This window comes from Mytilus galloprovincialis, chromosome 14, assembly GCF_965363235.1.
Source record: "Mytilus galloprovincialis chromosome 14, xbMytGall1.hap1.1, whole genome shotgun sequence".
NCBI lineage: Eukaryota > Metazoa > Mollusca > Bivalvia > Mytilida > Mytilidae > Mytilus > Mytilus galloprovincialis.
Genome location: NC_134851.1, coordinates 4840080 through 4855604, shown reverse-complemented (window position 1 = coordinate 4855604; position 15525 = coordinate 4840080). Strand labels below are relative to the sequence as shown.

At 30.7% G+C, this 15525-nt stretch overlaps 1 protein-coding gene across 15 annotated transcripts in view; it reads right to left on the bottom strand.

Annotated features, from left to right (window-relative positions):
• Positions 1-15525, bottom strand: part of LOC143058823 (microtubule-actin cross-linking factor 1, isoforms 6/7-like) — a 127762-nt gene that overhangs the window by 22208 nt on the left and 90029 nt on the right. For all 15 annotated transcript variants that reach the window (XM_076232287.1, XM_076232291.1, XM_076232278.1 and 12 more), the window contains one exon: positions 7114-7286. In XM_076232287.1, coding sequence (XP_076088402.1) covers positions 7114-7286 — 173 coding nt within the window. The remainder of the gene's footprint in view (positions 1-7113; positions 7287-15525) is intronic.

Below are 15525 nucleotides of genomic sequence, written 5' to 3'. Positions count from 1 at the left end.
GAATCAATATTGATAAAAACAGTTTTTTCTAGAAAATTTTCCCGCGTAATTTGAATTATCTTATAGTAATTAAATGAAAAAATAAAATCATTTGCTTTTCCAGGTTATTAAAACAGTGTGTACGCTTAAAAACAGAATTACAGATGGCATTTAGTGAATTTTACCGTGTTTTTTCCTCAAAATTTGTAATTTTAAACTGGGACCAATCGATGATGTTTTAGTCCTTTACTTGAACAGTGAGATCATACATCAAATAATGCAGAAGAGCAAATATATTATCAAATTAAAAACTATCAAGTGGGCATCCGAAGACGTCCAATTTTGGAGCGAGGCTGTACATATATATATATATATATTACAACTTATTAATTCAAAAGCAGTTTCTTATGACAAATTAAGGCAACATTGTGACAAACTGCAAAATGATTTCGAAGTTTGAATATATTATTGCTGACGAGAACTATGGAACTGTGGTTAACAGGCGCAAGCCTTCCTGTCTAAAGTTTCAATGTATTGTTTCTTAGACGTTTGCTTCAATTCAAAATTCGCTTACGAATCTCGGTGGAATTAATTGTGCTGTACTTTTGACCTGCCATTTAATAGGGCCGATTTAATATACCCAAATTTATGACACCATCAAAAGTTTATTAAACTCCTATCATTCCCCAACAACAAGGGGATAATTTGTTTAAAGATAACACTTTATTTGAAATAGAAAACGATATACAACCGCAATATTAGCCCACTGATAATGTCATCGTTCCGTGGCCTCCATTTTGGCATCGTTCGATATTTAAAATTTGTCTACACATAAGATTCGTAAATTTTACTCCTTCTAAATCAAACAGATCTTTTCTTCCAATAAACATGGTTGTTTGTTGGGCAAATATTTGGCGATAAAGTTCGTAGTGAGGTGACGATAGGAACGCCTGTTAATTGTAACATTTAACGTGTCCATTATGATCAATTAGCAAACCAATTAGAAGTTATCTAACAGGCAAATAATGGCTTTACGCAACCATGTTAAATGACAGCAATTTCATAACAAGTGTCAAAGCTCTGTTATATAGGAAATGTAAGTGATAGTGATCTAAGTCATCTAAGGGGAATTCTCTGTTCCTTGAATTGGAATATGTTTTTATACCATTACATTTCTTCAGAAAATATTAAGAAGCCTCTGCTGGGAAAAATGCATAGAAAGTTGAAGTATAGTCTCTGCTGCTTAGACAAATTCGTGTATAAGTCAAAGGTCATTGTTAAGGCACCACTAGTCCATCTTTCAGTGAGGGTGGATTTTTTTCTCAGGACATTTTTTTCCATGCTAGGACAAATAGGTGAAATAGTCCCAGAACTCTGTTTCAATTTATTTTCTTCATGAGATATAGTACAGACTCTCGCTGTTGGAGACAATTCTCAAATTCTGATTTTATTTCCTTGTTGGTTTGATGTCTTATTGATGTTTATCCTATACATTATGAGAAAATAAGTATAAATTATGGCAATCACCCCATAGGAATAGAAATAATTTGACTAGCTCACTTCCAATGTGAATCTGAAGTGAGGGACCAAAATCGTTCAACAGCAAGGTAAACATCGAAATTTGTGTGTCACTCAATCAAATGAAGGTAGTCACAAGTGTATAGATTTGCATAAAGAAAAATGTTGCTGGGCTTGCATTAGAGCCCTAGTGACAATAACAATAATTTGTTTTAAATTGAAGGAAAGGACATTAACCTTCACTCAAAGAGGAATTCATTTAAGTGATGAAATCTTTAAGCACAAGACTTAACATGTTCAACAATGGTAATTACTTATATAAATTTTAGCCATATCTGAAATTAGCCATTTTAGAACTAGATTTGTATGTAAAAATTTAGAAACCTCAGAAATTGAACCAAAGTGTGCTCACAGCTTAGTTGCAATATGAGTAGCATGTATGGTCTAACTAAGTTATTCAATTCTCTACCAATTATAAATAAGAAGATGAGTGCCAAGGATACAAATCTTCATCCATTTTTAGTCACAATGTATACTATTTTAATAATGATAGGTTTGAGAACAGCCTTCAACAGTCAGAGCCTTGGTATCTATTTTGTAAAAACTTTAAAATTTGGCAGATTTGTTTTTAATATTTGTGCTTAGAATAAAATATTAGAGGGGAGTGTTGCAATGTATTGAAAAGACCCATTGCAACATTTTTGCTTATACAAGACTATTCAAAATTGATGATCCAGTTATAAGCTACTTTTTATATTATTCAATAAAAAATTGTGTGCATACTTCTTTACTACCATGAAATTCACCTCAAACAAATTTCTAGTTAATATTTCTATTATGTAATGCATACCTTGAATATAAATTAACATATGTTGTATATTACCCCTACCTTGTGTGAATAACATCCATTGATACAATTATAACATAAACGGTTCACTTTCAAATATTTAAACTTTAATGTACTCCCGACACTTAGAATCGTAAAATTTAAAATTCCAGTGAAACTATTTACAGAAATGAATTATGATTTAAAACTCTGTCCAAGAAATTTTTAAAACCATCCAATCTTATCAAGGGTCTTGTTGACAAAAAATTGTTATAAATATGACAGACTGTTCAAACAAATGTTATGGTAATGACATAAGCCCTAGGGTTTTATTAGATTAGTTACAAAGGGGATAGGGGGGATTGGGGGATAAGTGGGTGTTATCTCTTCCTACAATCTATTCTTAATATAAAAGGGGAAAACTTGTTTATGATTTTGAATAGAGACAATGATAGGTGTTATAGACCCCCATGATACTGAATCCCAAAAGTGGTATAATATCCAAACTGTGAAAAACAAATAAGTAAACAATAAAAGATATCTTCACTGTATTTTTGTTGTTTATGTTATGCATCTGATAAATATTTTTTTTAGTTTCCAAAAGTTTTTTAATTTGCAATAGTGGTGTAAGACGTCCCATGATATAGAACCCCATAAGTGATATCACCTTAAAACTGTTAAAAACACTAAGGAAAATAATACAAGATATCTTTAATGTATTTTTGATGTTTATTTAAAACCTCTAATCATGCCAAAACGTTTGAAAATTATTACATATTTATTCGGTACCCAAGGTTACCACAAGATAATTATCTTTAGAAACTTTCACGGTCATCTTTGTCAAGGTCAGCCAAAACTTGAATAAAACAAAGTATCTGGACTCTTTTTGAGAAGTTGTGGATATGCATATGCCACTAAATGAAAGCAAACAACAATCAAGGCACTTTTATTTATACTCTAAAAGTGCTACAACTTTCTGCCTATACTAACAATATTTTGTCCTTCACTAACTTTCTACACAAAGGTACAAATGTTACAACCTTAAAGATTGTTTGTTCTTGGCTATTAAAACTATTTGTTTATGGAGGTGTGACCAACTAAATAAACTGTTTAATCTTGTCCTTAACTAAAAATAATCTATGGTCACTTTACTCACTGTCTGACAGCTTACAGTTTAAACATTTGGATATCCAACACAATAAATTAAGGCAAAGCCTCAATATTTTTATAGTTTTTAGTGGGTGCAAACTCAAAGCCAATGACAAATATATTAAACTAAGAAACAATTTTGTGATTTCCTGTATTGCATCTGACTTAATATTCTAAACCTATTAATCACTGAGTAATTTAGGTATCATACCGTATCAATGGCATAATCTTTCACAATTTTACAGGATGATGAGATTAACAGGGGACCAGAGGATTAACAAGGGACCAGAGGAACAATAGAGGACAAGAGAAACATAGGACCAGAAGAAACAATTAGGGTCAGCTGTTAGAATTGTATTGGTCATTTTTAAACTGGCTGCTGGGAAGATTCAGAAGCAAAAGATCTATCTTTACCTTGAGGTTGATCAAGATGAGTACATACATAATGTTCAATGCAGCTCCAATGATCTTTTCTATAGGGCACAATTTTTTTGTATTTTAAAAATAATTGTTTTATTCAGAACTTTTTCAAAGAAAAAAAATGTACTGAGAAAAAAATCCATCCACAACAGATGAATGGGTGGTGCCTTATCTTTATAAATCCTCTTAACACCATGTGTTTTATAATCCTGTAATCCTCTAATCCTGTCAGTAGTATATCAAGCTTTCCATAATCCAATAATACTCCTGTATGGTCTTCAGAACTTCACAATCAGTTAATCTTAATACATGTATAATCCACACTTTTTATATCTCTGCTTGCTCTCAGTGGCTTCTTGTGTAATTCAATTCAAAATAATCAAATAGTTTCAATGTGTTTAATTGCAATTTCCTACTGTATAAAATTCGTGGTTGAAAGTTATGACTGTATTCAAATTTTTCTATCTATGGCTTTTAATGCAATCAAATTAAGAATAATACAAATTTGAAGCCTTTCTGTTGCTTATTTACACCTGCAGCTAAACAGATATCTGTTTGAGTTTGATTAACCACCATGAGGCTATAATACCACAGCCATCCCAAAGTCAACATCTCAAATGTTTCTACTTCTTCTGGATTGATTATATCATTCTTGTGTAGTTTATTTTTAGTTGTGGGGTTGCTGTCTCATTGACTTATACTCAACATCTTTGTTTGTATTTTGAAGAGAAAGAAATCAGTTAATAAACTTTAACATTTTCAAAAAAAAATTTGAGAATCTCCGCTACATTGCAATTTTGGCTATTATTTAATTCAAAGATGTGGTATATAAAAGTTAAAGATGTGGTATGATTGTAAATGAGAAAACTGTCCACCAGAGACTTACTGATGTATGTCAGTTTGTTTGTCTAGTCTCTCTTTTACCAGTCTGTATAACATTCATTACATGTTGCAAAGCACCTGTAGAGTGGGGTGCTCATTTTCACCATATCTTTCCATGTTTTCTTCGGTTTATGTTCAGGTCTTTATGTTTTTGAAGTATACTGATATTTCTATATGAAGATAACTTCAAATGCAAAATATTCTTAGCTTTAAAACGTGTTTGTTTTGAGAAAAATCATTTGAAATGTTGGATTAAAGTGTGTTTGAAACTTCCTGATGTTTTGTCAACGGAGGACACATATTCGCCGTTGTAACACATCTATTTAAAACCAAATAACTGCAGCTTTAAAAATCATAAAACGGCGAAATTGTGTCCACGGCGAATATGAGCGCCCCACTCTATTGAGGAATCCTTTTTTATGATATTATAATTATAACCACTGACTTTTGGATTTCAAGGTACAATAATGACTTAGCAGTGTATATACTTCTATGACAGTACTTGCAGCTTTGGGCTCTGTCTGAATCTAGAGATGCAGTGATGACAGAATAAGACAAGGGACCTTGGTTGTACACCTTAACTCAGTACAAGGAGTACAGAAATTGAAACACGACATTTAGCATATTGATTAGTTGAATTCTGAGTCTTGAGAAAGATAATCATGCTCAAATTTTTGTATGACCACAAGGCCAGATGTTGAAGGAGTGACTTAAGTTTGTAAATTATAAGTAATCCAATGAGAGCATGCAGTTTTAAAGGGAGACAATCATTGATTATTACAAAATGTAATAATTGTGACAGTTTGTACTAATGTCTTATAGAACCAATAATATGTTAATTAGTCTTAGGAATACTTTAAAGGTTAATTTCGGTCAAAAACTTGAAAAGCACTTGATATAGTTTTCAAAGTACACATAATGATAGATAACTTACAACTTTATTTTCCTGTAAAAATGTTATAAAGTAAAGGCACTGAAATTTAGAAAGTTGAGACGCTCAATAATTACAATAAGTGTTTGCTTAATGTCACTGTCCTTATAGTCATGTATGTTCAGGACAAGGAACAAACACAAACTTGTATTGTTTTTAAATGTTTCTATAATATTTCATACTTAGATTTTTTAATTGAAATATATAATCACTGATTGAGGTTAATTGCCAGACAATGAACTTAGTAATTTTTGTCTTTCCTGAAATTTGTTTTAGCCTGTAAAATTTGTAGAAAAAACATGACTGAATGAAGAAAAGTTTCATCCTTGATTTTAATATTTTAGACTCATAATAACCTCATTTATTCGTTTTGTTTAATATATCACAATTGGATGCGATATTGACATACTTTAAATATAACTTATTACACCTGAACAAGTTACACTTATTTTCACACAAATTAGGAAGTAAACAACCCGTGTATATACTTTCCATAAAACAAGTGTCAATGTACTTGTCATTCTTAAATTAGCCCCATTCAAAGTAAAAAAAGTATTTTACCTCAAGACAATTAGCCATAACTATCATAGATCTCCGACATAAAGACCTTAAAGGCGGGTCTGTGTCACATTTCTGTAGCACTAATTAGACGGAGATAAAAGAAATCGTCAAGTTTATGTGTCGCTGACCACAGTCATACCAGGATTGGTGACATTATAATAATTGGAGTATTATAGATTGTTATCTATTTACAAGGTTTCACCCAGGGTATGATGTTATAAAGATTCCCACACCATTGAACTGTAGATTTATACAAAAAAGATTGCACCGACTGAAAATTCAGAAATGTCTTGCCTGCTTTACTTACCTGTATGATTTAGCTTATGTTGAAAGTTTGTAAAATGATAGCTTATCTACAAGTATCAATTCACTCAATGTCTGACTAAAGGGACTAAATGCAGGGGCCAGCAAGTGCACACAAAGGCAGAAACTTTTTCTATATGTCTGCCCCTCTCCCCCTCTCCCTGTAAGACTGAATTAACAATCTTTCACTCACTCTTTCAGGTAAAGCATTATGTTCAACATATGTGGCTGTCTCTCTCTCTGATAAACATAGACTTGACCCTTATTGTAATTCTTACATTATCTTGATCTCTATATGGTACTAATTCTTACTACACATAATCTTGATTTCTATTCCAATTTTTTACTCCACACAATCTTGAACTCTATACTAATTCTTAGCCCACACAAGGTTGTCCTCTATACAAATTCTTACTCCACACAATCTTGAACTCTATACAAATATTAACTTCACATACTCTTGATCTCCATACTAATCTCAACTCCACATAATCTTGATCTCTATACTCATGCATTCTCTCACATACTCATACTATTTTCCTACCTTTTAGATATTACAGAACGAACAGAATTCCATTTATGTTTTAAATCATCGACCATCTGTTGGAGAACATCTCTTTCTGGGTCAGTTTTTGTACAACGATCCTTTAAGTTTCTTCCAAGACGAGTAGCAGAATAGAAAGACGGATGTTTGCCTGCTAATTGATGCTGAAATTTCTAGAAAAGAAAATGATAACAATTAAACTTTTGTCTTATTTTTATTACATGTTCTGTTAATGAGTTTTGGTGAAGCATACTAGTCCAGTCAATCTAGCATAAATTTAACCCTAACCTGAAAGTAATTGCAACAGAAAATTTTTAAGTTTTAATCTTTAGCATTATACCCCAAATATACACAGAAAAAAGTCCCATAAAATCTAACTTAAGGAAGACTAAAAAAATCACCATTTTAAATTCCTATGGAGATTTGCATTGAAAAGGGAGATAACTCTTGCATAAAAGGCAGAAATATCAATAAAAATTGATACAAAATTATAACTTTACCGCTTCTATTAATCAGAATGTATTAATTCTTGGTTTTTCAGCGGTCTTCAGAGTATAACAAACAACTCCAAAGGTGTTTTCATATATTTTATCAAGCTATAATCTATATTTCATAATTCATTAGATGACCGTTTATTGAATTTTTCAACATGTCAAGGTGATGAATCTCAAATTTAATAATAATAAATAAGCATGTATTCTTCTTTTTGTGGTTTAAAGTTTCTTTAGATAAGTAAGTTGCTGAAAAAATATCATATACAGATATAAACAATACCAAATTTTCATATTATTTTTTCAAAATGGTTACAAAGCTTCAAATTTGCAATTTCTTAAATGAAAAATGCTCGAAAAAAAGAAAACTACCCATAACACTTCGGTTTTGTACATTTCATGAGCAGAAGATCATATAATTTAGTCAAAAACAAACTTACAACCCCATCAAAGTATCATACATTACATAAATTTCAAGAAAAACAACAAAAAATTGACCAAAAAAGACACATTTTTGCAAGAGTTATCTCCCCTTCCAATGTTAATTTCCATAGGAAATTAAAAATGCTGATTTTGAGTTTTCCTCAAGTTAGATTTAATGGGACTTTTTTCTGTGTATAAAAAGGGCATAATGCTATAGATTAGAACTAAAACATTTTCTGTTGCAATTAGTTTGAGGTTAAATCTTAGTTTGACTGGACTATACAGTTTGCAATGAATTGTCAATACATGTAATTTCTTATGATTGACATAATTTCTCTCTGCTCAGTGACTTACTTCATTGAATATTAGACAAAAATCTGCTCATAAGAAACAATCCCTTTTCAGAAGAAATTCAACAAAACTTTGAATATTTCAGCAAGAGATCGATTGTACAGGTCATGATGTTGAATAGGTTAAAAAAAACTTATAAAGTTGTAAACATTTCAATTCACCCTACAATCAATTTTAATTTGGCACATTTACTTTGAAGAGTTGCAGTGCTCTTTTTCAATGAAAAGGCTCCAAAAATTTCTATCAAATTCAAGACCAACAGTCTAATTCAAAGTGAGATAAAATTTTCAATTTAAAATTGCATGACTTTAAAAACATTAACCGAATTCCATTGACAAAGGCACAATATTGATGATGAAAGAGATATTTTGACCTTGAAGTAACCTTGTAACACAAAAAGGAATTTTGAAAAAAAAATATCATTCTGAAACTTTATCTGAAACAGAAAACGTTGTGTTGAATACATTGTGCAAATCGAGTGAAAAGAAATATTATTTCGTTAACATTCTTCCGAGCAAAACTTTTAAGGTTACTTTTTAATGACCTTGAAAAGTTAACAGAAAACGTTGTGTTGAATACATTGTGCAATTCGAGTGAAAAGAAATATTATTTCGTTAACATTCTTCCGAGCAATACTTTTAAGGTTACTTTTTAATGACCTTGAAAAATTACATCTGTAAAAATGATATTAACATGCAAACCACAAATATTTAAATCGGTAAACCACACACCAGGAGCAGATAATAATTCTCTACAGATAAAAAGGAGTGACTTTTAGTGACTTTCTTTAGATTATACCGTAATCGGTAACCTTTTAAGAAATACTGAGTAGGCAGAATAAAGCATTTCCTGTTATTATAAGTCATTTTCAGATTGTATGCAGCTAGGACTCAAACTTATGGGATATCAAGTTTGACCTTAAGCAAGATTATAAGCAAAGACTTGATGATCAAGAGATGACCTTTTACCTTTCAAAACAGAGAATATAATATTTCAGCATTGAAGGAATATAAGCATTCTCAACAAAAGTTGCATTTCAAGGAGTATGTAGATTTTACTATTAAGTATTTTATTTTCTTCAGACTTAAAGCTTTAGTTTTAAAAGAGTTCAAAACATTTATGAAAATATGGAATAGCAGTTTTCTAAAGTCTGTACTCTAAACAAACAAGTGTCACTTATTTAGAAATGTTTGGACTTTATGGTATTGGTGTTTATTCTAATAATAAACCATTATTTTTCTATTTATATGTAAAATAAAAGGTCCATCTCAAATTTAAAGATAAATAGACTAAATATGTGACATCTTTAAACAAATATCCTTCAGACAAATAAAATAAAAGATTTTATTTTCTTAAACATGGCAGTTTAGAAGTAATATATCACAAGTACAGTTAAACCTGACACAATGGTCACTTCTATCAAGTGACAATCTGTCTTGTTAGGTCACTGTCATCCTGGTCTGCTTAGTAATATATTTACATTTTGAACCTCAATTCAAAGGTTACCTCCCTTATAAGGTCAGTTTTTATCTGGTCCTAAATGTGACCTTTACAATAGGTTTGACTGTATTTAGAAAACTGAAGTTATTTAGAGGATAAATGATGGTTGATTCTTTACATTAAGTACTGATGCTGTATTGTTTCACTCATCAATCCACAATGTAAATAGTTTGACATTTTCAATCTAGAAGTCTTTTTTATTGTTTGGCATGTGTTGTTGCATTTCTGTTACATTTACTTTTCTCATATATATCTCTTCATTTAAATGGTTTTCATATAGTTCCAGTAAAGGGAAAGGAGTTTATAACCTTAACAGCTGACTAGAGAAGTGCTGCAGTTCGCCAGCAAAAACATATCAAATTCCTTCTACTTCAAAAGGAAGGTTAACTACATTTTAATAGCATAAAAATCAACAGGTAAAAATGTAAAAATTTCATGAACATTTTAACATCTTCTATTGAAGACTTAACTTTGATAATTGACATTATGCAAATATAGAAAAGTTCAGGTCTTTTCAATGTGTCATCATTTAGAAAAAAATAAAAGTATGTAAATTAATCAAAATCACAGTTTTGGCTTAAGGAGAAATGTTACTCATGCTTACAAACCTACGAAATATTCATAAATGGCTGATTAAACAAAAATGTCCACAATGTATCTTTATATGTATAAAATTGTTGCAAAATGAACTGCAAGTTAAAGAAACAATTTCATGCTTTAAATCTAAATTGGTGTTTTAAAACACTTTATTAGGTTTAAGGTAAGGTCACAATTTCTATAAATCTTTATGTATAAGCATTAATGTATCTTTATAGTATGTATGTATCTATGATGACTAAACTTAGAGGACACCTGTTTACGAGAATTTTCTGACAGGCATAAAACCTTATTTTACCTGTAAATTATTAACCATACCTGTTGATTAGATGCTAAACTAAGGAACTGATGTAAAAAAAAACACTAAAAATAATCCATAAAACAATGCAAAACCAGAAAATAGATAATTCCTAAAACTGTATCCAAAATTTAGTTAGTTTTCACTTCACAGCAAGAGCTAAAATCTTTTTATCTTCTCGACCAATCAGAATTTAGAATCATTCAGGTGTAAAATCTGTTATTTATGAAATGTACGAACTAATATTATGATGTTAATAAAGTAGTTGTTTGGATAGAAATGACAAACCATCATGTATAGAAAAAGATATGATCTCCATTCATATTCTTTTACAGAGTTAAAATACAAGTATGGACAAATGTTTCATTCAAAATTCCAAAATGTAAATTTTAGATGATTTTAATATATTCAGCCAGCTCCTTTTCATCACAAATGTTATAATGTATCGCAAATGTTAACAGTATAAAATTAACTCATAAACTGCAAAGGTTTGCTGTTTCGTTTTGACCAGAAAAAGAAGCCAATTTTAACTTAATTCTTAATACATGGACTTGTCTACTCTCTATTTTATATGCATTTATTTTCCACTCTTTAGATGTACTATAAAACTCCTTATTTATCGACATTATTTCTTTGCTGTGATGATTCTTTCAAAATGAAGAGCAGCAATAAAAAAAACAAAACAAACAAACAAACAAACAACGCTGGGTCTTTTATGTTATCATTATTTTCTACTCAAATATCTTTTCCAATTTCTATCTCTAATGAGAAACAAAAACCCATAAATAAAAAATGCCAATTTTTATAAGTAACTGTTTAAAATTACAAAATCATTGTATCATATTTGTAAAACAGATATCAAACCAACTTGGTATAACACTCACAAAAGTGGATGTACACAATTGTAAATATTTGTACTATACAATTTCATTTGTGTCATACAATCACTGTATCACATTTCCTTTTTTTATTTGACCTGACACAATTATAGACAATTCTATCAACAAATTCATCAAGTGATTTAAAAGACGAACTCAATCTTTAAACCATTCAATTAGTCCAAGTTATCGTAACAATCTTAAGTCTTTTTAAATACTATGTTACAAATGTACACTATTTTTATTTTGAAATTGTTACACAAAGATCTGAGACAAATCACAAAGAGGTATACCGTGTTATTTATAAGCCATAAAAGTTCCTAATAGAGGGTGTAGAGGGGATTAAAACGGAAATGGTTGAGGATCATATCACAGAAAGCAGTCATGTGTTCTTGAGTCAATGCAAATCCTTAACCCTTAAATATCAACATTTACATTTATACCCAGTTCACAAACAATAAAGCCTAATTTTGAAATTAAAGAAGCCATCACCAACATGTACACTCTTGTATATTCCTACTTCCAAGGTCGCCATGTAAAATAAAGATGTGGTATGAGTTGCAAATAAGACCAAATGATGGAGAAGTAAGCAACATTAACAGTCATAACTATGACTATCCAAAATGGTGGATAATCAACAAAATACCCCAAATTCTAATTATTTATTGACTAACTTTTTAGATACAGTCCTCTAGTTCAAGAATGGATCTAAAGTTTACCAAAATCAAATAATTATCATATTTTGACCTACTTTTTATGTTCCATTATCAAGGTTTCTAGAATTATGTTTCCAAAGTTTATCTAAAGTCAAATTCTTATAGTGTGCAAATAGGGCCAAAGTTTATCAAAGTCTATATCCTTGAAATTTTTTGGATATATGTGATAGATAAAAAAAAAAGAGTGAAATAAATGATGATGTGACAGTAACCCAACTGTATAATTCATTATTTTAAATTCAATAGAGCTGGGATCCCCACCATTACAGTAGACTGAGATAAATGTGACTTTCTTCAAGACCCTCACTATGGTTACTTTATTAAGTGTTTATTCAAAGATGATACACCCAAATACCAACAAATACAGATACAAAGAAAATTATAGGTTGTAAAAATAGGTCTCTTTTTAGGACAATGATACTACACATTTAAATCTTTCCTTAACAAATAGATATAGTATAGTTCTTCTATTATCTAGTGCATTAGCTTGAGTTTCAGAGCAGAAATCTGCTGTTTCATGACTCTTCTGTAATTATTTATGACTATAAAATGGGCTAAGAAATTATGAAAAGAATATTGGTAGACTCCATGCTGATTCGGCCTAGATAAATTTCTTTATTTTATTCCATTTCCTTTTTTCAATCATTATTATAATCCCCGTTCACAATAGAAAACTTAAAAACACTTATTTTCATGTTACCAACTTTGTCTTGTGAGTACAGACCTGTTTACCCACCATGATGTCTCTCAGTAGAATTGTGAGTAGTTTTGCAATGTTGTCAGTAATACTCTGGCTGAGTGCCGCGGCACGAACCATCTAGGGGGGTTCGGGGGCATTCCCCCCCCACAAAAATTTTGAAAAATTAGATGCAATTTCCTGCATTCTGACAGTATCTGCAGTCTTATTCAGATATTTTTTGCAACAAAGATTATAACCTAAAATTTGCATGATTTGAAAAAAAGTTGAGCTTAAGTTTGGAATAAGTCAATACATGCAAATCTGGTATTCATTGTGTACATATAAAGAAACAAGATATGTACATTTAAAATCTCATTCAAATTCTGTCAGACAAATAGGCAGGTCTGGAATATTTCATTTCAAAACAATACAGTACAGGACCTCCTTCTACCTCCCTCCCCCACAAAAACTAAGTCCAACCCTAATAAATATTTCGGCAGCTCCCCTCCTAGGATTTTATCATTTCATTACCCCCTCCCTAAATGCCCATGCCAATAAAGTTGGGTTTCGTAAGAAAGAAAATAAGAGACATGTGGGACAGATCCATTTATAAGATATGGATCATTCACATCTCCTGCTTACACATAGAAAATAGAATAAACTTACCTCCTGCAATTTTAGACCCACCAAGAAATAAACTTGAACGCTATCATTTTGCGCTTTAAAGAGTGGCGATTCCCAGTCAGAAAAGCGCCTTTTAGATACCGATCGCTGTAAACGGAAGCAATTATGGGTTTTTTCCAGGTTAGTAGAAAATCCGTACCTTTTCATGACAAATCCGTATTGAGTAATTTTATTAAAAAATCCGTGTAAAATACGGACAATCCGTACAAGTAAACACCTCTGTGAGTATGTAATTTTTGTGTGAGTATGTAATTTTTGAACAAGTTATGCCCTAAATTGGAATAAAAAGTTCTTTTATATCAAATATAAATTCAATTAATATTTTTTAAGACTTTTCTTAACATTATTCAATTATTCTATAATTCTGACTCTTTCTATCAATTTTGTAACCTTCTGTCCTGAGTGACTTTTTGTCCTGAGTGACTTTTTGTCCTGAGTGACTTTTTGTCCATTTACTTTCTTCAGTATACCATTCAGACTTTGTGTGTATCGTCCTCGGGAACTATTTTGACTTATTGACCCAGTATAATAAAATGAAGTATAATTTCCTGTATCAATATTGTGCTATTGTTATCAAGTCAATGGATTTGAATGGCCATTTAATATGGTGATATTGCCTCTGGCATTTAATAACAGGTTAATAAAAAATATAAATAGGTCCTGTAATAAACTGTATCCTGTATTTATCAACACTTAGGGAAACATTTGTAATAAAACTGATATCAATATCTAGGGCATTCTATTTTAAAATCAATTTTTGAACTCGATCCAGAAGTCTATTTTTTTTCAAAAATGTAGAAATCTAGCTCCAAAGCTTTCTCTCTTCACAGTGAGGTCATGCATTGCTTAATTTCTATCCCTTGCCTGAATATAAAGTAATAGTTTATGATAGATGGTTAAATGTTAAATGTTTTTCTTCTTCATGAAATGAGATATTTTCATAAATTTTTATCATTGTGATGATTATAGTTTTAGTGAAAGAATAAGAAAATAATGATACCATTTACAGAAAGTGAAGTTAGAATGGGTGAATGCACAGCTTATCTGAATACAATATTGGAAGATAATTAGATAATTTTACATAAAAATATAACTGCTACAGATGTATTGAGGTAATGATTAAGGGATCTTTTCACCACTACTTTATGTCAGGGTTTACATATGATGCATGCATTTCTGTTCATCAAGAAAACAAACCAATGCCAACCTAATCATACCTTTACTACTGCCTAAGATAGAGCATGTAGAAATAAAAGAGAAAGTCAATATAGTTCATGTCTTTTTTTTAGATAAAATGTCCAAAAATTCACATTTTGACATGGTATTTGCTAATAAATGTACATGTAAGCATGAGCTTGATTCAGGCATCCTTTAAGGTGTGACTTTTTGCTTCAATGTTCAATGTTGCTTCAATATTCATTAAAATCTTTGTTAACTTCAATGTTCATGAAATCACCTCAAAGACATCATATGGTAGCATATATGAAAGATGGAAATGGATATTTGGTTTCAAAAACAAAGGAAGATTTACTACAAAGGTTTATAAAATATTTAGAATTTTGTTTTACAGACAATGGGAGATAACTCACAACTTGTTTCCATTACAATAGATTAATGCTCAGGAAATCACATTTTTAAATGGTATTTGCTTTAGTGAGTAGGAAATTTTAATTATGTAAAAGTATGTGCAAGGGTTGAATAAGACATCCTGAAGATGGGAATGCATTTTTGGTTTGACAGACAAAGGTAGATAACTCTGTTTTCACTACAATAACAACACAGTGCAAGACCAAAC